The sequence below is a fragment of the Chiloscyllium plagiosum genome, unplaced genomic scaffold (genome assembly GCF_037043375.1).
Source record: "Chiloscyllium plagiosum isolate Xiang-an unplaced genomic scaffold, Cpla_swu_hap1 HiC_scaffold_3, whole genome shotgun sequence".
Classification (NCBI taxonomy): Eukaryota; Metazoa; Chordata; class Chondrichthyes; order Orectolobiformes; family Hemiscylliidae; genus Chiloscyllium; species Chiloscyllium plagiosum.
In genome coordinates, this window is record NW_028270141.1 from 103,844,463 (window position 1) to 103,870,403 (window position 25,941).

At 38.9% G+C, this 25,941-nt stretch overlaps 1 protein-coding gene across 4 annotated transcripts in view; it reads left to right on the forward strand.

Annotated features, from left to right (window-relative positions):
• The first annotated feature begins 585 nt into the window (after positions 1-585).
• mdn1 (midasin AAA ATPase 1) overlaps positions 586-25,941 on the forward strand; it is a 188,532-nt gene continuing 163,176 nt past the window's right edge. For 2 of the 4 annotated variants that reach the window (XM_043686689.2, XM_087982248.1), the window contains exons 1-12: positions 586-783; positions 6,474-6,697; positions 9,001-9,225; positions 11,013-11,120; positions 15,097-15,289; positions 16,779-16,988; positions 17,596-17,727; positions 19,283-19,386; positions 19,690-19,804; positions 20,886-21,085; positions 22,483-22,564; positions 23,873-23,968. In XM_043686689.2, the coding sequence (XP_043542624.2) occupies positions 688-783; positions 6,474-6,697; positions 9,001-9,225; positions 11,013-11,120; positions 15,097-15,289; positions 16,779-16,988; positions 17,596-17,727; positions 19,283-19,386; positions 19,690-19,804; positions 20,886-21,085; positions 22,483-22,564; positions 23,873-23,968 (1,785 nt within the window). In that variant the 5' untranslated portion in view covers positions 586-687. The remainder of the gene's footprint in view (positions 784-6,473; positions 6,698-9,000; positions 9,226-11,012; positions 11,121-15,096; positions 15,290-16,778; positions 16,989-17,595; positions 17,728-19,282; positions 19,387-19,689; positions 19,805-20,885; positions 21,086-22,482; positions 22,565-23,872; positions 23,969-25,941) is intronic. The other 2 variants (XM_043686702.2, XM_087982249.1) reach the window with 1 other exon arrangement.

Here is a 25,941-nt window from a genome sequence, read left to right on the forward strand (position 1 = left end):
AACAACACAGGCTCCTGCATAAACTTCCTGCTTCTCTGTCAGGGCGATGTAGTTCTCCAAATATTCTAAAAGTTTGCCCATTCAGCACCTCTCTTACTGCCACTTTCCAATTTGATCGTGCACTGCGCTCTGGCATGACTGTTTCAGCTCAACAAATTTGCATTTTAGATGGGATTATTCCATGTGGAAAGTCTGTTTGTTTGTAAAAAGGGATACAAATAATAAAATAGTTTTATAAAGAAAAGCAAGGAAGATTTCCTTGGTGGACGATGTTTCAGGCAATCGGCAAAGAATGGAGTTTTTTTTTACATTTTGCAATACACAATACAAAAGGAAAGGTTATTAAAAGACGTGATTAAAATAAAACCAGCTCTGTAGCTTTAAAAGGTGCTGCACAATTGGAAGTTTGCATGTGTTGCAGGCTTAGAAATGTTTTGTTTGGGAGACTTAATCTTCACAGAATTCAGTGTTGCCAGAGGCAGTACGTGTGTGGGAGTTGCTTTGGGGGAGGTTATTCAGTTTTAAATGTGCATGTGCCCCGGAAGTGTTCTGCTCAGTCTCTTCCACGTGTGACTGTCCTATAGTTTGGAGCTGGTTGTGGAACATGCTGCTGCTGGCTGGATAACTCTCCTGGCCATTTCCCCCGTGCACCTCGTCCTGAAACCCTCCGGCAGGGTCGCTGCTACGATGGAGGACATGGAGTTTCAGTTCTCCTCTCTGACACTCATCGCCAGGTTAAAGGACAAGAGCGGCAGCGAGTTGAACAAATACTTGACCAAGCAGGTGAGTGACTCAGTGAGTGAACCCCAGCTTGGCCCAGGGCTGGAGCGTTGTGTGGTGGACTTTGGGAAGGGGCATAGGACCTTCATCTGCCCTCTTTCCCCCCCCCCCCCCCAGTTTGTCTTAACCTGACTTTTTTTAATCACACTCGGCGCCTTCATTCACCTGGTAAGGGTTCAGATAGATCACTCTGCAGTTGCAGCTGATTTTAATATTTAGACAAATGATTTCCAAACGAACTGTTACTGGGAAGAAAACAGTGCTGTGTCTTATACACTTTGCTGCAGTTCCTTCAGATGCTGCATGAGGCAAACTGAAACAGATTGGATTATTGGCCTTGGGTTATTTTTGGTCATTTAATCTGTGATGTGGTCTCCACAGTCAGGATTGCTGCTTAATGTCTGAGTTCTGTTGTTATTATGCCAGTGTTTTCTACTGATGCCTGAATTCTGTGAAAATGATGTGATGATGTAGCTTGATGGCAGTCTTCACATGACAAGGCATTAAAAAATCCCAAGAATACTAAATATTCAAAGGGCAAAAATGAGGAATAAACTAACATAATAATTGTCACCGGAGAAAAAGTGTTCAGGAAACTAATAGGTTTCAAGGCCAGTAAGTTCCTTACCCTTGATGGGTTGTATCTCAGGATGTTAAAAGGAGGAGCTACAGATAGGAAGAGATGCATTGACAGTAATTTTCCAAGAATCTTTACAGTCTGAAAAATGCCCAGAGGATTGGAAAACTGCCAACGCAACACCTTCATTTGAAACGGAGGAAAACAAAACTGTAACAATAGTTCAGTTAGCTTAATACCTATTATTGGAGAAATGTTAGGTCTTAGTAAAAATCATAAATAGAATTTGAGAATTTAACACTATAGGAGAAGGCCATTTGACCCATTGTATCTGAACCAGTCCCGAATGAGCTACCCAGCTAGTCCCATTCACCAGCCCTATCTCTGTAGCCAGTTAAATTCATCTTTTTCAAATATATGTCCAGGTCTCTTTTGAAATCTCCCAACGGAATCCCCTTCCACCGCTCTCTCAGATAGACCTATTTGTAATTATGTTGACCTTATCATTGGTAGTTCTAAATATATGCTGATTTTCTGCAACTCGCATATGAAACCTAGCTCACTCCAAATACCAATGTTTTGTTTCAAAAAAACAAAAGAACTGCGGATGCTGTAAATCAGAAAGAAGATCAGAAATTGCTGGAAAAGCTCAGCAGGTGTGGCAGCATCTGTGGAGAGAAATCAGAGTAATGTTTTGGGTCCAGTGACCCTTGGTCAGAATCAACATTTTTGGATGTAAGCTTACTCGCTGAGCTGGGAGGTTAATTTTCAGATGGTTCATCACCATACTAGGTAACATCTTCAGTGAGCCTCCAGGTGAAGGCATCAACATTTTTGTAGTTAATTTCTGATTTCAACTTACTGAATTGTAAGGTGAGGTGGTGGAAAAGTAATAATAGATCATCATTGGAACGAAGAAAGATGAGAGATGACTTGATAGAAGTGTACAAGATGTTGAGATGCATAGATAGAGTGGACAGCCAGAGATTGTCATGGGGTGGGGGGGGGGGGCATAATTTTCAGGTGATTGGAGGAAGGTTTAGGGGAGATGTCAGAGGGAGTTCTTTAAACAAGGAATGGTGCGTGTGTGGAATGCACTGCCAGAGATGGAAGTAGAGTCAGATACATTAGGGATATTTAAGCGACTCTTGGATAGGCACATGGAAGATAAAACAGTGAAGGTATGTAGGTTAGTCTGATCTTTAGAGTAGGATAAAAGGCTGTCACAACATCGAGAGCTGATGGGCTTGTATTGTTCTATGTAGTAAAAAGGACGTAATAGCACAGCATTTAGAATTATATAATATCATCAAGCAGATGGTTGATTACGAAAAATGAGTTGGAAATGATGCCAGACAAATTTGTTACAATTTGTAGAGGAGGTAACAAGCAGGATAGATAAAAAGGAATCAGTGGATGTATTTGAGTTTCCAAAATGCATTTGATAATGTACTACACAAGTTTACTTTCTCAAATAAGAACCGATGATGTTCGAAGTATTATGTTAGCATGGTTAGATGATTGGTAACTAATAGAAGCCATGACGTGGAGATGCTCGTATTGAACTGGGGTGGACAAAGTCAGAAGTCTCATGGACACCAGGTTATAAACCAGCAGGTTCATTTGAAATCACAAGCTTTTGGAGTGCTACTCCTTCATCAGTTGAAGTAGGGGGAAGGAGCAGTGCTCCAAAAGCTTACAATAAATCTGTTGGACTGTGAACTGGTGTTGTGTGACTTCTGACTTTAACTAATAGAGGATTGGGGTAAGGGGACCATTTTCAGGACAACAATCTGCAACCAGTGAGGTGCCACAGGGATTAGTGCTGGGGCTGCAATTACATTATGTACAGTATTAATGACTTCAATAAGCGACATGAATGTACTACCACCAAATTTGCAGATCATACAAAAGTAGGTGGGAAGACAAGTGACGAGGATGACACACAGTCTACAGAAAGATACAGACAGGTTAAGTGAGTGGGCAAAACTTGGCAAATGAAATGTATTATGGTAAAATATGCTCTTTGGTGCAGTGATGAATTGGTGTTGGGGGGGGGGGGGGTTGGCTTCCTGTGCATAAATCACAAAGCTACTGTGTAAATTCAGTAGGTAACTGGGAAGGAAAATTTGAATAGTAGCCTTTTATGTCTCAGGAATGGAGTAAAAAATAGGGAAGGCTTGCAAAAACCATACAAAGTATGAGTGACAGCATACCTAGAATACTGTGAACAGTTTGGTCCCCTTTTAAGGAAAATATACTGGCTTTGCAGGCAATTCATAGACATTTCACTAGGTTGACTTGAGACATGAAGGGATTTTCTTATGAGGAGAGGTTGTGTAGGGCCTGTACTCATTGGACTTCAAAAGAATGAGAGGCAACCTCATTGAAACATACATTTCTTAGGGTACAGACAGGATTGGTGCCGATAGGTTGTTCCTCCTTGTGGGAGAGTCTTGGATCGCAGGACATAATCTCAGAATGAGTGGTTGCCAATTAGGGCAGAATGAGAGATATTTTTGTCAGAAGGTAATGAATCTGGATTTGGTTACATCTGAAGGCTGTCGCTGCTGGGTTATTCAGTGTTGAGATAGATTTTTTAAATCAAGGCTGATGGAGAAAAGATAGGAAAGCCAGCTTAGGGATTTTAAATGATCCACTGTCTCCTCGAATGGTGCAGCAATGGGCAAAATGGCCGAGCCTGCTCCGACATCTTCTGGCCTTTGGTTGAAGAATTTAAAAAAAGAATCTGGCTGTGTGATAAACTGGAATAAAATTACAATTTTTTTTAATGTTGAATACCTGATAATTAGCAATACTGGGAAGTGAAGTTTGTCTGGACTGGAGGAATGTGAGCAGTTGCAGTACAGTCTAAGGCTTTGTATATGTGCTGACACTCTGCAAGAGATACTCATCTTGCGTTACTTCATTTTGTTCTCTCGTGACCAATGTCCACTTTCTCTTCCGGCAATAATCAAATTCTCTTTTGAAAGTCATGTTAATTCTGTCTTTGTGCTACTTTGAGACATTGTATTCTGGATCTTGACCACTTGCTACAATTTTTTTTTTACAGAATCTGTTCAATCTGTTGCCTCCAATTTTTTTTGTTTCTCCAATGATCTTAAACAGAAACAAAAGGCACTGTTGCCAATGGGAACTCTTTCTGTTGAGCTACTTTGTCCAGACCCTCCCAATTTGAATACCTTAACCTTTCTCTTCTCAGGAAAAGAAGCTCAGTCTCTCTGATCTGTCTACGTAGCTGAAATCATTCATCATCTGAATCACAAGCCATTCTCATAAATCTTTTCTGCGCTGTCTTGAGTGCTGTTGCATTCTTCCAAAATGGTGCCTAAATTTGTAGGTGCTTGTCTAGCTGAGTGCGAATGTTTGTTTTTATTTCTATAGGTTTATCATAATTTCCTTATTTATGTACTCTCTGACTCTATTTATAAAGCCAACGTCCCAATACCTTATTAACTGCTTTCTCAACTTGCCCCACCACATCAATAGTTTGTGCATATGTACTCCAAGAGCCTTCTGCTCCTCCTTTTTACAATTCTGTTTTGTTTTTAATATGTATGTAAAATGGCTCTCCTGATTCCACTGACCAAACGGAATCAATTTTCTGCATAAAATTCCATCTGCTACTTGTCCTTCTGTTCTACCAGCCTAAATCGTCTTGAAGTCAATCGCTGTTCATTTCATGGTTCACAATATTTCCAGAATTTGTCATCTGTAAAGTTTTAACATTATGCCCTGCATGCCCAAATCTTAGTTATTAATATAGGTCAGGACGGTCAGGGTCCTAATACTAAACCCAGCAGAACCCTATGATGTAACCTCTTGCAGTCTGAAACAAAACAGTTCACGCCCATTACATGTCACTTAGCCAACTCTGCTGTCACTGTCGCTTTATTCTTAGAGTTTCATCTTTTGAGGACAAGCTTGTTCTGTGATATTTTATTCAACATATTAGCTTTAAGACCAACCAATTTATCCCATACCTTGGGGTATTGGTGAGATGGTTTGAATGTGGTGCAGAGTTAACTCGGCAGTGTGGGTTCTGGCTGTGTTAGCTCATGGAGGCTTATCTTCTTTCTTTACCCCATTCTCGTGGCATAGTATCACTCAAGCTATAGCATAACCAGCTGTGATTCAAATAGCGAGAGATGCTTGTGGTCCTTTGTGGACAGTGGATAATTCCCATCAAGGATCTCTGATTCCCTTACTGTTGTATCTAGTCCTGGTATTTGCCCCATGGCAGGGGTTTGAAAGAATGCTGAGGAGAATGGAAGAGGATATTTAACCTGGCATTGAAGGAAAGAGATTTGGTGGAAGTGGGACTTGGAAAATGGGATTTCAACTACACATGATTTGTTGGTGCCAGTTGGTCTGGAGGGAAGGCTTTGAACAGGCATCAATATCACTTTGAGAGACTGCTGCCAGCATTAAATTTGTTTTCTTTCCTGATTCCTGAGGGCTGAAGGGCAGTTAGTATTATTTTGTCAATAAGGGATTTTATATATCAACTTCGTGGGGCATTGAAGGCAGTATCTTAATTTGAGGCCATTTTTAAACAAAGAAATCTGATTGAATTGTTGACCTGATCTCTTACATCTTTCAGATTTAAAAGCTACAAAACATTTCTATAAAACTGTAAGATCTTTCAACATAAAACATTATCTGAAGGTTATTAAGAATTTAAAGGGTATAAATTCTTAATAATTTTCACCATGATAAGGAAGTACAAATTTGTTTACCTTTCAAAATGACAAAGGGTTTAAAATTACAGTTCTCTTGTAATCTGCACTGCGCTAATATGGTGACGTAGTCAATGTTTAACATTCTGAAAGGATAGAAGCAATAGTTTGGAATTCATAAACAGAGGGTCAGAGATATAATATTTGGAATAGAGAGCATGATAAAGTTATTTTAGAAGTAATGGTATTCACTTGCAGGATTGGGAGCTGAGGCAGAAAATGTATTCAAGTTTAGGTTGAATAGATGGATGATCTTTTCAAAATTACTGTCAACAAAAGTGTTGCTTCTCAAATGTTATTGGTGATATTTAAATCTACATCATGTGACTGTGTTTTTCTTTACCCCATGAATCTAGATTTGGAACAAGCAGGATCGGCAGTGTATCCTTAATACCTTGGCTCAACTTCTGCTGGATAAAGATTGCACACTGCTAATTGGGCGCCACCTCAGACCTTTGCTATTGGACCTTCTTGAACGCAATGTTCGGGCAATTAAAGGAGCCATATTCAACCATGATCTACATGAGAGGCTGTGTGTGGCAATGAGCAAGCTTATTGATATCAGCCCCGATGTCATTTCGTAAGTTATTACCTTTATAAACATTGGAATTTGGAAACAGAAGATGTTGGGTTGCTGTTGTACAGAATTGAATCATGTATTTTATTGCCATGCAAATAGCTGCATTGTAGCAAATACAATTTGGGCAGCTGGGGGGGGGGTCTTGGCTCAATTAACAATTTACTATTTTTTTTTCCAAACTTTCACTTTTTTTTTCCTGTGCTGAGAGTGAACGGAAATTGCATACACTCCTGGTACCTTATGTTGCAACACATATATGGCCATTCTTTGGTATGCCACTATGTTGACAGGCCTTTCAATGTTAAGGTTTTTGCTGAGTCCCTCCCTGTTTTGGGGAAATGGCCACATGCAGATGGGATTCCAACACAATTCCTTTGCAATCTTAGCATCAGGTACTTATTGTGGCATGTGCAAGCCCAGTGCTTGCAAAATCAAATTATTAGTCGTTGGACAGGCAATGTCATTTAGATTTAGATTTTGAACACTGGATTGAAGTGACTGTGGGTTGGAGTTAGGTGAGTGCAGAGATGAAAGGGTGGTCAGTAATAAACCCACAAATGTTGGGTTTGATTATACCTATAATGATTTGGGGTTTTTGAAGATTAATGCTTGTGATTGGGTGTCACTGTCAAAAGGCCAGCTTTTATTACCCATCCCTGATTGCCCTTGAGAAGCTGGTGGTGAGCCATCCTGAACTTGTGTAACCATATAATGTCAAAGGTGCAAGCTCCATGAACAGTCTCCACCACCATAGATGGTGAAACCTAGCAATTGAGTTCAAAAGACAAGGCAGAAGCATTTTCTTCCAACTTCAGCCAAATAAGCCATATGGGCTGCCTCCTGAGGTGCCAACCATTGCAGATGCCAGTCTCCAGCCAGTTCAATTCACTCACGTGATATCAAGAAGCAGTTGAGTACACTGAAGGTCATCAACTGTTACAACAAGCCAGCTGAGGTGCTGAAGGTGTAGTCCAGGCTACCTGTGCCTTCTCATTCATCTATATCCGCCTGACAGTAAGTAAAACCCCCGAGTGTAACCATTTAATTTATGGAGAAAAAGGACAATGCTAATTCAGCCAATTACTGCTTCATCAGCAAGAATGGACAAGTAATTGACAGTGCAATTAAATGGCACCTACTCAGCAGTAGTCTGCTCGCTGATCTTCATTTTTGGTTTATTTTGGGTGTGGAGGACGGGAGTGGGAAGTGGTGAGAAACACTCATGGCTGATGTCAGGCACAGCTGAAAGGCAGGATGGTTATAGTTGTTAGAAGCCACTTGAACTGGAGGAGTTCCTTGGGGTGGTGTCGTGGGCCCAATGAACTTTGGCTGCTGCAGCAGGATCTGGACAACATTTTGGGTTGCACAGTGTATCATCAGCATTGCCAGGACTGAATCCTTCAACTTCAACACTTGGGTGGGTTTAGCATTAGCTGAAACTGATCTTGACCAACCATTGCAAATATTATGACCACAAGAGCAGGTCAGAAACTGGGAAACTGAACAAATAGCTTAGCTCTTGACTCTTCAAAGCCTGTTCACTATCTACAAAGCACAAATCTGCAGATTTATGAAATCAATCCTGGATAAGTGCAACACTTAAGAAGCTCAACGCTGTCCAGGAAAAAAGTAGCCCAGTTGATTAATGCCAGGGGAGAGAGGCAGACTGCATTTTAAAGTCCATAAGCGAGTGTTTTTGTGTTTTTTTTCCATTTTTTTTTCCATTTTGAAATATGTTACACTGTTTCCTCCCCAAGACTCTATGAAAGTCTAATTTATAAATGAACTGCAATAAATTTTCTCTCTCGCTCTCCCTCTTTTGTGTGTGTGTGTGTGTGTGTGTGTGTGTGTGTGTGTTATCTCAAGAGTTCTACGCAAAGGTTTAAAAAAAATTTACAGGCAACGCTGCTTAGGGGATATTTATAGATGGGACTATGAGTACCTTCACACGTACCACAATAAGGTTAAGCATTTGTGCTCCAGGTCAAGATCCATCGTTCATTTGTATGAGCTAAGTAGTAACCCTGTTAGTGCACATCCAGCATAATGAGTTTCAATAACTCCTCTGTTTTCAGATCTGGCTTGGGGAACATTGCTGACCTTTCTTGTTTGTGGACTGGAGAGTCAATACAATGCAAAGATTTGATTTTCCAGGAGCAAGATATCTTAAGCTCTGTTCTAGTGGTTCTAGAGTGACTCACTATTGGAAACATTTAAGGACATTTTAGAGAATGAAAGGCCTTTTATTTTTCTGTAATAGCAAGTTATTGATAACTTGTTTATTCTGTTTTCTCTCTTGGAAGGTTTGCTTTGCGATACTTCAAGGATTCTCCACCAGTGTTCCAGAGGCTTTTTCTGGAGAGTTCAGATTCCAGTGCAGTCCGATATGGTCGAAAACGCATGAAACTCCGAGACCTCATGAGTGCAGCGTATAGACTTCTGAAGGAAAACTGGATAATGTTCAGTAAATTATGGGATTGGAGTGTATGCATTCCGTTGTTGAGAAGTCATGATACCTTGGTCCGCTGGTATGTATCTTGATGCACGTGACAATAATAAATCAAACACTTTATAATAGTTAACTACAGATATTAACCCATTGTGATAATTTATTTCAAACTGTTTGCATTGCTAAATAAAATGTCAATTTACTTAGTCTTATGGCACAGAGTAAACCCCCTCTCTTAAATCTTTTGCGTTGCTAGTTTAAAATTATCCCGTGCAGTAATCTGTGAAAATTCGAGAGGCCAAGAGCGATTTAAAATAAAAATTAACAACTTTATTTCTTAAAGTATAACAGAGAATAATTAACTAACAACTATTTATAACTCCTTCCTCTAACCTATCTTTTACTTTCCCTTCTATAATACTAGTCTGATAAAACCCCTGATTAAGATTTACTGAAAAATTCAAATTTCAAAACCAGCTAGCTGTCGAATCTTCTCTTTATATCTTCCTCTCTCGTCTTTTCTTCTTGAGGATTTCTGTTTTACATGTCACCTGATCAGTAAAAGTACCTTTTAAGAGATCTATTTTTTAGGCAGTCTGTACATGTTAGTGGCTTGGCAGTTTTCCCTCAATGGTTAGTATTTTCCCAGTCTTATATCTGCAAAACATCAGCTTTTAATATTGTCATATTAAATTCAAACCTGATTGGAGTTTGTTTCTTTTTTGGATATAATTTAAACTGATTGGCCTAATTCAAATTTGTTTTTGTCTCCAGACAGCCAGCTACACTAGCTGCTGGACCAAAAAGTTACATTATATCTTGTTCAGAACACTTTGGTGCTGTCAGGTAGTTCTGCTAGCTTTTAACTTTCTTAAAGGTATAGTGCATCCACATCTTCATAACATTAGGCAAAATATCTTTTCAAAATCTACTACTCCTTGTTATATATACTTTTGTAAAATTCAACTTCGCCGAGTTAAAAACCTGGTTAAATTAACCAGTTTGCAAACACGATCCAAATAATTGGAAACTAAGGCCACTTCAAGAATTATAACTGCTTTTCTGTCATGTACATTGTAAAGGTATAAAGAGTTTCAGAGAGCAGGTTGGCCTTTCACAAGAGACAGTGATCTTTGTAAATGTACAAGAGGCATAAAGCAAAATATTTTCTTAGAAGTATGAGACTACTTACCTGAATTGATTTGCTTAAACTTCTGTGAGATGATACAGCTGCTTTTTGCTTTTAGGGGCGTCAGAGACCACCAAGAAATCAATCATTTCACTTGAAGGGTTGGTTGATGTAGTTCACATGGTGTAACATGTCTATGCTTGGGCTTTAAGTTTAACCATGTCTGGTTGCTGACTCCAATAGATGTTTTACAACATTCCCAGTGAACAGTGAATGTGTCCTCCACTTCCTGAGTTTGGCAACAGTAGGCAATCTCCCTCGTCTGATGTAAGGAAATGGAAAATAGTGAAGCTAATGCAGCTGTGCGAACAATTTCTGACACTGATGCTTGAAAGTAAAATTGGTTTACCTGAAGAATGACATTGATTTGCCAAAATCAAAGCACATGATAACCACTCTATAATCGTATCTCTATAACATCCTTTTTAATGCTTTTTAACCTCTGATGAAACAGTCTCTGCTTTGTAGCTGCTTATTTGATTGAAACTATTTTATACTTTTGGATTTGAAAATGGGCAATATTTGAGCTTTTGCAGCTGAAGTGAAGGAGGGACTATGCCTTACGCTTGCAAAACTATTTTGTCTGGTCACCAAATGATGAACCTTATTCCTGTCTGGTCCCTATGACATTTGTCTGCTGGAATACTTTACTTAAGCCATATTTCTTTTCTTTTCAGGTACACCGCGAGATGTCTTGCTGTTGTAACAAACATGAATGATGAACAAAAGAACAATTTCTTCAAGAAGATTCTCACTGCAGAAGAACTGACAACTTTTAGACTTCAGTAAGTTTGGCGCAGCGAGGTTAAATTGACTGAACTGAAGAATACATGGTCAGTTGTGTGACAGTTTGTGGTTTATTTTATTAACCTAATCCAACAAGATACACAATGAAATTGGGTCTTAGGCATTGGAGAACCAACTGGGAGCAGCATGGCAGCAGCTTGTATGTAATGTTCCACAAATCTGATGTAAAAACAAGCCGAAAGGTAGATTTGTTTGTGTGTTAATTTGGAAACAATTTACAAATCCTTACTAGTCTCTATCTCTGGGCATTGGTCTACGTCTAGAAAAAGTTTAAAAAAATACAGCGAAATTCACAGCTGACCTTGGAGGATCTTGTGTGGAGAGCTTACAGCGCAGGAACAGATAAGTGTACAGTTTTTAAGTGTAAGTCGACAGTAGTGAGGAGTATGGGTTCTTTCTTGATTATATGTTTTATTGAAATCTGTCTCTTGATTAAATTTTAAAAATCCGAACCATGAGCACTGCTATTTTTCTGGTATCAAGACTGGCTTTAATGTAATGAGGAGTATGCTGGGTTCCAAGCAGTTAATTGTCATAGGGGGCTCTATAGTCAGAGGCACAAACACGTTTCTGTGGCTAGCAGTGAAAAATCAGAATGGTGTGTTGCCTTCCTGGTGCCAGGCCAAGTATATCTCTGAGAGGGTGCAGAATGTTCTCAAAAGGGAGACAGACCAGCAGGAGGTCATTGTACACATTGGAACTAATGAAATAGGAAGGGAAAAGGGTGGTATTCTGAAAGGAGAATATAGAAAGTTAGGCAGGAATTTAAAAAGGAGGTCCTCAAGGGTCGTAATATCTGGATTGCTCCTGGTGCTTCGAGCTAGTGAGAGTATGAATAGGAGGACAGAACAAATGAATGTATGGCTGAGGAGTGGTGCAGGGGAGAAGGGTTCACATTTTTGGAACATTGGAATCTCTTCTGGGGTAGAAGTGACCTGCACAAAAAGAATGGATTGCACCTAAATTGGAAGGGGACTAATATACTGGTATAGAAGTTTGCTCGGGAGGATTTAAACTGGTAAGGGAGGAGGGGCGCGGGCGGTGGGAGGGACTCGGGGAGGTACTGAGGAAAGAGATCAATCTGAGACTAGTACAGTTGAGAAATGAAACAAGTCAAACAGTCAGGGCAGGCAGGAACAAAGCAGAGATCAAGGTAGGACTGATAAATTAAGTGCCATTTACTTCATTGCAAGAGGTCTAACAGGGAAGGCAGATGAACTCAGGACGTGGTTAGGAACATGGGACTGGGATATCATAGCAATTACAGAAACATGGCTCCGAGATGGACAGGACTGGCAGCTTAATGTTCCAGGATACAAATGCTACAGGAAGGACAGAAAGGGAGGCAAGAGAGGAGGGAGAGTGGTGTTTTTGTTAAGGAATAGCATTACAGCTGTACTGCGGGAGGATATTCCTCTGGTTATATCCAGGGAAGTTATTAAGGTGGAACTGAGAAATGGGTGATCACTTATTGGGATTGTATTGTAGACCCCCTAATAGTCAGAGGGAAATTGAGAAACAAATTTGTAAGGAGATCTCAGTTATCTGTAAGAATAATAGGGTGGTTATGGTAGGGGATTTTAACTTTCCAAACATAGACTGGGACTGTCATAGTGTTAAGGATTTAGATGGAGAGGAATTTAAGTGTGTACAATAACATTTTCTGATTCAGTATGTGGAGGTACCTACTAGAGAAGGTGCAAAACTTGACCTACTGTTGGGAAATAAGGCAGGGCACATGACTGAGGTGTCAGTGCGGGAACACTTTGGGTCAACGACCATAATTTTATTAGTTTTAAAACTGTGATGGAAAAGGATAGACCAGATGTAAACGTTGACGTTCTAAATTGGAGCGAGGCTAATTTTGATGGTATTAGGCAAGAACTTTGAAAAGCTGATTTAGGGGCAGATGTTTGCAGGTAATGGGAAGCCTTCAAAAATGAGGTCATGAGAATACAGAGACAGTATATTCCTGTTAGGGTGAAAGAAAAGGCCGGTAGGTGTAGGAAAGCTGGATGACTAGAGAAATTGAGGTTTTGGTGAAGAAAAAGAAGGAAGCATATGTCAGGTGTAGACCGGAGAGGTCGAGTGAATCCTTAGAAGATTACAAAGGCAGGAGTATACTTAAGAGAGAAATCAGGAGGGCAGAAAGAGGACTTGAGATAGCTTTTGCAAAGAGGGTTAAGGAGAATCCAAAGGTTTTTTTACAAATACATTAAGGATAAAAGGATAACTAGGGAGAGAATAGAGGCCCCCACAGATCAGCAAGGCAGCCGATGTGTGGAGATGCGGGAGATACTAAACAAATATTTTGCATCAGTATTTACTGTGGAGAAGGACATGGAAGATAGAGAATGTAGGGAAGTAAATGGTGACATCTTGAAATATGTCCATATTACAGAGGAGGGCGTGCTGGATGTTTTGAAATGCATAGAAGTGGTCTAATACTTCTTGTGGTCTTGTTAATTCAGATTTTTCTGACTTTTGCCATGTATTTACCAATGTTTAACAAAAGACAGTTTTATCTGATATAATTTATCCTGAAGTTATAATGCAGTCACAGTAGTGCAAGATGGTAATAATCGGTGCTCCAAATTTACATTATTGAACGCAGGAGGCTTGATTAGCACATTCAGCTGAAGTACAGATCTTTAATTTTTGATTTTCTGACAAATTTGGACAATAAGTAAAGCTAGCTGTTTTATACTGTCACTATGCCCAGCCACAGATGAGATAGCATCCCATTCATGGAAAATATCTTGATTGAAAAAATTGTTCTGCTTGTTACACAGTGTGATATGGTACATGAATCTCCGTGTTTTGTGCTGCCAGTTACATAGGCTGCCTGACAACTGGCATATTGCTCGAAACAGCACTTTCTTTCATCTGTTTGCAACAGGGAGAGTACTAATTGTACTCCAAACCAATCTCTGCTTGTAAAACCAACAACACAATGCAGAATGTTAAATGTAGATCTGCTATTAGATGTCAGATATTGAATTAAATCTGAATAATATCTGCTTAGAATTATGACAGCAATCATCTTAAGTCAGATTCATTTGCACTTGCAAGAAACTACATATTCATGTGCAGGTCACTGCATTCCACAGAAAAGATTAGTATGTCCGGGCAATTTCCTGTTCTGAACTAAAGAAAAGCTTGGGTGTCAATAGTTCTCTGATATGTTCGATGTGGCACTGTCTCGGCCAATTGGAGTCGCCTTGCCAAGCAATCAGCACTTCTTTGTCATGTAGTAAAAATTTATTGCTTCCTTTTTAAGCTGGGCGTTCTTGTTTCTGTCTTGAGTGCAAATCAAAAAACACTTTTATAGCATGTCTTTTTTATTTGCCAGTCATTCTGCAGTTCTGTACTACTAAGTGACTATTCTTGCCAATTCTGGTTTCAGCATTAATTTGGAATTTGTATTGTTGCAGGTCATTAAACTTGATGAATTTTGTTGGGTGGCCTTGATGCAAATTGGTTATTTATTGCAATATGAAACTTGACACTTGACACATGAATACTGGTAAATGGGAGGGAACAATTGTCCACCATAACCAACTATGATAAATTAAAGTTGTGATCTTATTAATTGAGACTATTCTGACTTGTAGCTAATGTTGAGTGACAGCTTCTCTGTTGTCATGTAGTGGGAGAACATAGTTGCTTGTTCTGCACTGTAGACTTTATTTGTGATTTTCTGGGGATAGAATATCAAAGAAAAACATAATGCTGAATGAGTTTCTACCAAAGGATGACAGATGAATTCATGACACACATTCAATATAAATATGGTTTGTGTATTTGCAGCGACATTGCAATGTAGAACAGGATTCCAGTTTAGAACAATTTATTATTTTTTATCTTCGTGATTTAATACCCTTACTGATGTGAAGCTTGGATTTGTGATCTGCAATTAATTACTTTTAAATAAAAATGTATTTTACTTCATAGATTGTTGGAAGAAGCTCTGTCTCTCAATGTGGAAAAGGCTTTGATACTGGCAAATTCGAAGACTGCACTGTGGCAGAAAACAAAACCATTAAAATGTACACAAGGGCACATAATGTCTGGAGATTTATCTGAGAATGTTGTGCCTGTATGTGCAGTAGTGTTACCACGGAAACACCTCATCCATCAAGACCAGGTTGAATATTCATTAGAGTTGTATATTTCAAAATAATGGTTTTGATATCTTTTAATGCCAATCTGCCTTATTGGACAGACTTTGCACTCCTCTTTAAATTATTAACTTTAATTTTTTTTCTCTGCCAACTTAGTCATCCCAATGACTATTATTTATGTCCATTCAGGGTTTCGGAGTCACCTTTGTTGATCAACAGCCAATTACAATACTGACTCTCACATTAGCAGAGTCCACCATTCATTCATTCATTTTTTTTTTGCTTGGACTTTTTTTTCGCTCTATTCTCATCTTTTAAATTCAACTTTGAATATTCTATATACTGTATTAGAATGACATTGGATATTTGTCAATGTAATAACAGAAACAGGTCATTCAGCCCAACCAGTTTGTGCTTCAACTGAGCTTCCTCCCGTTTTGCCTTGCTAAATCAATCATCGTAACTGTCTGTACCCTTTTTTTTAACCTTCTTACTGAACTAGCTTTTCCTTAAATGCATCAGTATTATTTGCCTCAATCTCTGAGAGATTCACATCTCAACAATTGGTGCAAGCGGTGTTTTTGTGAACTCCCTGTTCCACAAGGAGAGTTGCATTTTTGGTAGTTTTCTTTTAATAGTTGTGGTAGCTTTTGTGTGATCCTTAATGACTCTCAAGGTTCATTTTACTTGCATCTTCTCCCTGTATTAGATTTGAAGATTGAGTGAACAAGTGATCTTAAAAATGTGCCTGTTTCCCATGACTATGTAAATTACCATTACTGACATTTCAGTACTTCAGTTCCATCTCCGTCTACATCTTCAAGGTTTTTATTCTTCCATTTGATGCGAGCAGTGTTGGCTAAACCAGCACTTGTTGCCCATCCTTACCTCCTGAACTGTTGCTCAAACTGAAAACCATGATGTCAGCAATTAGAACTATTTCCACTACACACAGCCTCCTTTTGAGGTTCCACACTGCTCAGGTATTGTCTGTCATGGACAACACTAAACTCTCAAACTATACAAGTAAAATGAGTACACTCTAAATCCAAAATATACACTGTACAGTTCATTTTTTTAAAATGCTACTCATCTCCTATTATCACATTTAAATTCTATTCAGTACAGAATTGAAGTTTATGGTTTGTCATGCAGAAACTAATTTTTAAAAAAAATTGCATTTGTAATTCTATTTAGTCCTGCAGATTACTAATCCACATTTTTACTTTAATTGTGGCCTGCTTATAGTCAGATTTGAATGTACATTTATGTAAATTAGCATTTTTGTAGAACTAGGTAATTGAATGTTCATGAAAGATATCAAAATAATGTCTTTGATGGCAATGCAGTTGAGTCTGGACTTTCTGAAGTTTTGAGCTTAGACCTTTCTTGATGCAGCAAGTTGACACTGCAACTCCATGTCTACTGGTCAACTTTGAGTAATTTGTAACCAAACCTTATATTTTTGCAAAGCTATTGTCTTTTATATATTTTTGTTATTCCCCTTCTCAGCTCATCAATCAGTCCCTTGTGTTAGTAGCCTCCACCTCCAATTATCTGCAGAGCTTGGCCATGGCAGTGACATCCCAGAAAGCCGTACTGCTGGAAGGACCAATCGGTTGTGGTAAAACCACTTTGGTCGAACATTTAGCAGCACTTACAGGTCGACAGAAGCCACCTGACTTTCTCAAAGTACAACTTGGAGACCAGACTGATAGCAAGGTAAGATTTCAGTGAAAAGAGGGGTAGTAATACAATTTTGTTTCTGCTCCTGGGCCTTTACTGATGCCAGCCTTTTTCCCCCCATTATTCTTTGCTTTGCTGAGATTAGCATCCCAGTTTATAAGAATTCAAGTGCTCAATTGATCTTGCAGGATAGTCCCATGCTTTAGCATTGTTTTAACTTAATTTATTTTAAAGTGAAAAAAGATGTTCCCAGCTAAGAGCAAAGTTGTCTTTGCTGGCTAAACAGTTTCCAGATGAGATTAGGATTCTAGTAATACTCCAGATTATCTGCCTTTGCCTCCCTTTCCCCCCTGTCATTTTGCTTGCTTCCTTTCCCCATGCCTTACAAAACAACTATGCATTTGACAGCAGTATCTGACTTCCTCTCATCCACTTAGAATGGAAGTCTCTTCCTGACTACCTCCACATGTTACTGTAAGGTTGCTTTTGAAGGTTTCTTCCCAAATGTGTATTTCACTGTGTTTTCTTCGCTATGTAATCCAAATTTAATAAGCTAACCTTTCTGGAGGGGCAGGGAAGTTGCATCTTTTAAGAATAATGAATTGCTTAAATTCTGAATTGCAGATGTATTTGTATGTTTTAGATGTTGCTGGGAATGTATCGCTGTGCAGATGTTCCAGGGGAGTTTGTTTGGCAGCCGGGATCCTTGACTCAAGCAGTTACCAATGGCTATTGGCTCCTCTTGGAGGACATTGATCATGCACCTTTAGATGTAGTACGTAACCCCTTGAAGCATTTATCATGGTTTAACACAAATGTAAAATTTTGATAAGTATAAATTTGTCCAATTCATGGTGTGCAGTGCAAGGCCATGGTGCTATTAGGTAATTTTCTTTTATTCAGCCTCTTATCTACTGTACAAATGATCAAGGCCCTTCCATTCAGAATGGGCTTCAGTGGCCTAAAATCTTCCATTAAAAGGAGAGCAAAATTATTCCAGTCACAAATGTTCTTTGGGACCCTGAGTAAGTTCTGACATTATGTATAGTAATAACCCAGGAAATTTACGCTTCAAATTTATTTTGGTTTTACCCTGCTCCAGTTGCTGTTCATTTCCCTACGACAGGTGCATAAGGCAACCAGAAATACAATGTGGAATCTGTGCACTATTATTACTATTAATTTTTACAGAATGGCTTGGAATTTTGAAACAAATTGAAGAACACAACTTAAACTAAATCAGTTGGCTTGCACAGTCTCACAATGATACCCTCTCTTTCTGAAACTGTTGGAAAGTTTTGTGGGGTAGGGTTCTAGTGGTGGAATGTACTGCATACCAGGAGGTGGGGGGCGCAGGGGGCTGGAGGTGTAAGGCTTGACTGTTTCAGAAGTTGATATGTTTGTTGTACAGAAGGCAGACCTTACAGGTGTGTCCTCAGTTCATTTTTCTTTTTTTAAAAATGAGTAGACATCACTGCAATTGTGCTAGTCTCCTGACCTAGCTCCTCACTGGGACTTGAATGTGCAAATACTCCTGTGTCAAATGGAAAGAGGGTACGTAAAACACAATCAGGGTTGGGTACACCCACTGTGCAGCTGACTGGCAGATCTGGGCTATACTGAAGTAAAATTATATAGCATATAGATTGCTCTTCACGTAGTGCCCTCATCAGCTGAAGGTTGTTAATCAAGACTTCTGTATGATATCATTGAGTTATGAAAGCAGGCAGTAGAGCTTCCTCTGTTAGTACAGGGACTGAACTTGCACTGTCAGCGTAATTCTACATCATCCTCTGGCTGACTGAGTTAACTGGCCTCCTATTATTGATTTTTTTTGCTTTTTGTGTAATTCTCCCGTCGGCAGGATCATTCTGATGTCGCATTCTGGGTTGATTGAATGTGGATATTTCTAGTCCTCCTGGGGCATGATCAAGGCCCTTCCATTCAGAATGGGCTTCACTGGCCTAAAATCTTCCATTAAAAGGAGAGCTAAATTACTCCAGTCACAGATGGACCTGGATAGTTTGAGGCACAAAGCTTAAATCAATCATATATTCTAAATCAATTATTATTTTTGATAAGCTTTTTCTTTTCAATTTGAATTTTACAAAACAAGTATACCATAACGGTAGAGGTTTCTACAAAAACTTGCCAAAAGGTGCAAATAATGGAAAGTTGCAATGACCTTATCCACTCTTTTAGTAATTGCATGCAAAATGTTTAAAGCTGACAAATAAATACCTAACTTCAGATACCACTTAGTTGCATGTTTATGTGGATATTTTATTTTTCTTCAATGTTTTGACCGTAGTAATGCCTTTCCATTGCAGATATCAGTGCTGATCCCTCTCCTGGAAACTGGTGAACTTCTGATTCCTGGTCAAAGCGATTGCATAAAAGCAGCACCCGGATTCCAATTTTTTGCCACTCGGAGGTTGGCTACCTCACATGATATTTTCCTAATTGTGTGGGAATATCTAGTATAAAATTTTTTTAAAAAGTCAAAGAAAAAAATAAAATATAATGGAAATGTTTTCAACTAGTAGGCTTCACTGCCAAGCTCCATTGACTTGATTGAATTGAGAGCAAGCAAAAGTGCATTGCTGTGATTTCTTGATGAAGAAAATCTGCTATTAGGAATGGATATTTCATAACAGAAATTAAATTTGTGCTAGGTACTGTTTTTCATTCCTCAGCTGTAAGTCATTGAGTTTGTATGTAACTTTCTTTTCAACAGATTATTCAGCAGCAGCGTTGGTTGGTATAGACAACAAAGCAGTCATGCAACGTTGCTTGATAAACTCTGGACCAAAATCCAATTGGACAGCATGAACAAGGCAGAGCTAAAGGAAGTGAGTATGTTGTACATTCATCTGCTGCTATGGTTCTATTGAAATTATGCCCTTCTCCCACCTTGAGCACCAGCCCCCCCAAAAAACAGTCATAACCTCATTCTGGTATTGAGACCAAAATTGTGGTCATAATTCTCAAAACTATTTTGTGCTTCATTATGTTCTGTTATGCCATGTGTGATTGAAATTCTGTCACTAGCATCATCCTGAAAATTAAAATCACTTCATATTAAACGTTACTCAATGATTACTCGTTCTGATAGTGTCACTTTCTGGAATCTTTTCTTGTTTATACAACTTACTTGCTGTTTCCCAAACCCTGACTCTGTCTCCAGCTAGTTGATACCTTGCTCCCTGTACCCAAGACTATACAAATTAGTGCGAGAAACCAGAAGTGGACCCCATGTAAACCCACTGTTAGCTTTTTTTTGTCTCGTTGGAGGAAATACTAATGATCTTAATTCTTTCTCCGAATTGAAATGTGCAGTTTTTGTAAAGCCTGCCAAGTTAGCTCATTGTTGTCTCAACTGTCTTTTTCAACTTCAGTACATTCAATGCTGAAGCTCAATGTAAAAATTTAAAGACCCCTTTCTTTCACAATAAGGGCTCATCACTTTTTAAGGGAGTTTCAGTATTAACAATGCCTGACACCCTGTGAGCAGATATTTGAAAATATAAGCTTACAAAAGGAAATGAGGAAAGGGATAAAATAAATCTTCACATAAACATAAGCCCTTACACAAATGTTTTGACCATGTCTGCGGAGACTTTGGGACAAGTTGTAACAGAATATTTGATTCCTATTTGTTTTTCTGATTGCTGTTTAGTTATTTTAGATGGTAAATCTGTTTGAAGTACATTGCCTTGGGCTAGATTCTGTTTTCTCTTGGATAAGACCTCTGGATATCAGGCACGTTTCTGTGAAGTAATTTGAATTGTACTATTCATTTATGACAAAGCCGAACATCACCAGATAGCTTCACTGCGGAAGGGAATAGAGGGAAACCAAGCACATCTTTTGACGAGTGTTTGTTTGAATATTGTATTCTTTTGAAATTTATAATTTGTAACTTTTTTACAGGTTTTACTAAATCGGTATCCAAGCCTAGAAATAGTAATAGATCGTCTTTTGGACATTTATTGCCAGTTGACTGGCACGAAACATCAAGGGTCACAGGTCAACTTGGATGGGAATCATGAAAACAAACAACCACCTGTTCAAAGTGAAACAAAAATTGATGATAAAGAAGTGTGCCTTGAGGGAAGAGGATTATCTTTAAGGTTTGCAACACTTTGTTTTCAGTAGTGACTTGTATTGTATTCTGATAATCTGTGGTGAGTGCAATGACATTGAAGAGTGAACTTTTGTCCTAGAACTGGAAATTTTGATTGCTCTGTTTTATCCCTTCCTTCAGTTACCTTGGCTGAAAGCATTCCACTGCTATTCCACTCCTGACTCATCAAATACTGGATGAGGTATCGGCTAGCTTAGGTGGATGGTTTGCATTGCAAAGTGATGCAAACAGAGGGACCCTATGGTTAAAGTCACCACCAGTTGTCTGTTAATGAGAGAGCTGACCTATGATTCTTCCACAGCTGTAGCAATTTTATTTTTACAATTATGGTCTGGGATGCACAGCCTGAGGGTCTGATGGAGGCAAATTCAATTGAGGCATTAGATGATTTAGATAGCAACAATGTGCAGGACTATTGGGAAACGTGAGGAGATTGACAACAAGTCAAAAAGCTTACAAGCCGGTATAGACACGTGGGCTGAATGGCCACTTCCTGCATCATAGCAATTCTGAGATAACCCTGAACATTGTTCCGTTTTTTCAAATTTTCTATCCAGTTCAACATTGAAACTTAATCATCTTTTCAGGTAATGTAGTTCAGTGATATGCCATTGTTTTAAAATACAGTTTGTCATGTTTTCCCCCTTGATGTCAATGAATCATGAAATAAGAGTGCCCAAAAAAAAATTTTTAACTCCAGAAATTGAGACTGCATCTGAAGTATGATTGTTGTGCAATACCCTTTACAAACACTCAACCTCATGAAGTATCCCTGTTGTCTTAACTCTGTTTTCTTCGCTGATGAGGTTGCAGGTGATTCCTTTTAAGCTTTCTGTACATTTTACCAGATGTGATTCTTTCCATTTTTATCTTTCCCTAAGACACGCAACTACAGAATGAGTCACTTATTCTTTCCACTGAATCTGAAGAGAAACTCAGGTTCGTTTCCATCCCTTCTCCTTGGACTGCAGGAAAACTGGAGAATTCTTTCCACTGAGGAGTTTGCAAACTAACTGCCTTTCTGCTGATGTGACACTTCTGAACTGAAACTTAAAAGAAACAATATTTTTAAATTGATTCCACAGAGTGGTTAACAAAAACCAATTTACCTCTACTTTAGACTCCAAAATGATATGACATTTTAAAAAATCACTCCATATGGAACGTGATCCTGAGCAACAGATCCTAAGTACTTTTGGATGGGTGTGGAAGGTGGGCAGGGGAGGTGGGGGTTTGTGTTATAAAGACAGGTTATATTTGACAAAGTAAGTCTTTAGCTTAATACTGCATGGTTAATGGTGATGTTTATGATCATTATTGATCATTAATTTAGTGTATATTCTACAATTTTATATTAAATTCTTTTACTTTTCTTGGTTTTAGAGATTTATTGAAATGGTGTGAACGCATCATTGATAATTTTGATTGCACGTCCTCTTCTACAGCACTTCACATCTTTCGGGAGGTAAGGAGAAAGTGAATTTTTTAACAGATGGATGTGTGAAAGATTGGTAACACCCTTTTCGCACAGTGTGACCTAGTGTAGGATCTGGTCTGATGAAAAGACATCAGCCTGAAACGCGAATAATTTTTCTTCAGCGAAGCTATCTAACTCCAAACTACTTAAGTTGCTTTTTTTTTAATTTCTGATTTCCAGCAACCACTGTTGTTTTCCAATTTTTGCATTTTTTAAATTTTCCCTAATTCTGATTTCAATCTAAAACTACATTTGTTTAAGTCCTAGATTTTACGGTTACTTGATATCTTTCATGAATTGTCATCATTTTAAGGAGCTATTCACTGCTTTTTTTTGTGGGGGGGGAAGGTGGTGAATTGTACGTTCTGATGTCAGTGAAATGAAACCCAGCACCCTCCCAAACCCAAGACCACATCTATCTAGAAGGATAAGGTCAGCAGATACATGGCATTATGACCACCTTCAAGCTTCCTTGCAAACTAGTGATGACACTGATTTGGTAACATATTGCTGAATCTTCAGTGTTATTGAATAAAAATTCAGGAAGTTCTTCTCTCATTTTCTCTCTTGTGGCCCTCGGGCCTCCCCCCCCCCCCCCCCCCCCCCCCCCCCTGCAGCAGGTCAAGAAGATAGCTCATGATCACCATTTTAAGGGCAACTAGGAATGGGCAATAAATACTGGCCCACCAGGAACATCGATGCCCCATGAGTAAATATGAATATGAGCTTAAAGTTGTCTATGAGCACAAAATAGTGAATTTTATATTATGCCCACCTAACTATCTATAACAGACTGGAAAACCTTAGAGTTTTCAATTCTGAACTGATGTGTGATGGATGGTGTTTTGGAGACTGAGATTGGTTATCTGAAGTGGAAATGTAAGTTAAGCTATTACTTAAAATGAAACTGCAAGAGTTGAGGGGGTAAAAAATAAACACATTAATAACTTCTAAATTTAGAACTGATCTTTCTCATCAAAACATGCACTGAATTCCAGTTGGACCATGTGGTCATTGAGAAAATGGGAGTGGGTAGCTGTCTGTGTAAATGAATCAATGTGCTGAATAACTCTTCTTAGTTCTAATCGTTGAGTCTCTTCTATGTGTTTTTAAGTGAATCCACTAAATAGGGTTGTGCGAGTTTGTTGGTGATTTCATAGCAGCAATATGTTAATTGTTTCTGCTGTGTTTGGGAGATATGAAGCTACTTGAGCTTAAAATATTGACAGCATAAAGTGACTGTAGACAAGCATATTTTGGAACATTCTTGAGTACTTAATGTGACTTGTTTTACAGGCGCTGGATTGTTTCACAGCCATGATGTCCAAACGGGGGAGCAGGAAGAAAATGGCTGAAGTAATTGGAAGCAAGCTAAACATTTCAAAAGAAAAGGTATGGATTCGTTTTGAGCAGGATTCTCTTATCATTACAAATGTTGTGTATAGGATTAGCAGGTAATGACATTTTTATTTATAAACTGATTTTTTTTTCTCTTTTATTTTGGAGTGTCGCATCCTAATTTGACTGAATCGAAAAATCACAACATTGTTGCAACGCAGAATGAACCCGCTTGACCTGTAACATATACACCAGCTCTGCAAATGAGCAATTTAATTTTGTCCAATGCTCATTGAAAGAACAACAATTGTAGCTTTAAACAATAGAATTTTAATTTGGCTTTGAAAGTTTCCTTTTAAAGTAATTTCTTTGGTAGTTGCTAGAGCATTAGTTGCACAAACATTTCATTTGGGCAGTTTCTGAAAGAGTGAAATATGTTAGTGACAGGATATTTTGACCACAACTGCACACCATATTCCACATGTGGCCTAACTGAAATTGTATACAGCTACAATATGACCTGCCAATTTTTATTCTCTGTGCCCTGATTGATGAAGGCAAGCATGCCTTCGACCTCCTTGACTACCTTATCCATTGTGATGCCGCTTCCAGGGAATTGTGGACCTGTACACCTGAAACCCTCCATGTTGGTGTTACTGAGGGTTCTGCCACTTGCTGCATACTTCCCTCGTGCATTATAACTTCCAAAATTCAAGACCCCACATTTGTCTGGATTAAATTCCATCTGCTATTTCTCTAGTCAAAAGGTGTGTCTTGGAAAAGCACAGCAGGTCAGGAAGCATCTGAGGAGAATCGACGTTTCGGTCATAAACTCTTCATCAGGAATGTATGGCATTTCTCCAGCCTGTCTATATCCTGCTGTAGCCTTGAGCCGTCCTCCTCACTAGTTGCAGCTCCCTCAATTTTTATGTCATCTGCAAACTTACTAATCAGACCAACTACATGCTCCTACAAACAACAGGGGTTCTAGCACTGATTACTGCCGTTGGTCACAGACCCTTCCACAGCTACTGCCTGTTTTCTGTGACCAAGCCAGTTCTATATCCATCTTACCAGCTCAGCTCAGATCCAATGTGACTTCACCTTTTGTACTAGCCATGAGAGACTTTGTCAAAGGCTTTGCTAAAGTCCATATGGACAATATCTTCTGCCCTCCCCTCATCAATCAGTTGTGACTTTATCAAAAAAACTCAATCGAATTTGTGAGATGTGACCTTCTCTGTACTTTTGCTGCCTATCATTATTAAATCCATATTTTTTCCAAATGTGAGTAAATCCTGTCCCTGAGAGTCGTAGAATCCCTACATTGTGGAAGCAGGCTTTTGGCTCAACGAGTTCACACCGACACTCTGAAGATTCACCATGTCCTTCTCCTTGGTGAATATCGATGCAGAGTATTCATTAAGGACTTCAGCTACTTCCTCCAGAGCCATGGATAAATTCCCTCCTTGGTCCTTGAATGGACACACTCTTTCCTGAGTTATCCTCTTGCTCCTTATATATGTATACAGTGCCTTGAGATTTTATTTTAATCCTGTTTGCTAAAGACATTTCATGGTCCATTTTAGCCTTTCTAATTCCTTGTTTAAGTTCTGTCTTGCTATAGTTGTAGTCTCTGAAGGCTCTGTCTGGCTTCAGTATGCCTCCTTTTTCTTTTGGATGAAGTGCATAATTTCTCTCGTGAACCAAAACTCCTAAATTTTATACTAATTCTTTCTTTCACAGGAGCAGGCTGATCCTGAACTGTAATCAACTGGCCTCTAATGGATTCCCACATGCCACATGTGAATTTACCCTCAAATACCTGCTCCCAAATCTACATTTCTTAGTTCCTGCCTAATGCTAGCTTTCCCCCAGCTTAGTACTTAAGGACTGCATTTATCTTTATCTGTATGTAACTTAAAACTTACAGAATTACGGTCAATGTTTCCAAAATACTTAGCCCCCGTACCTACCACCACCACCACCACCACCACCACCACCACCTAATTGAATCTTCCATCACC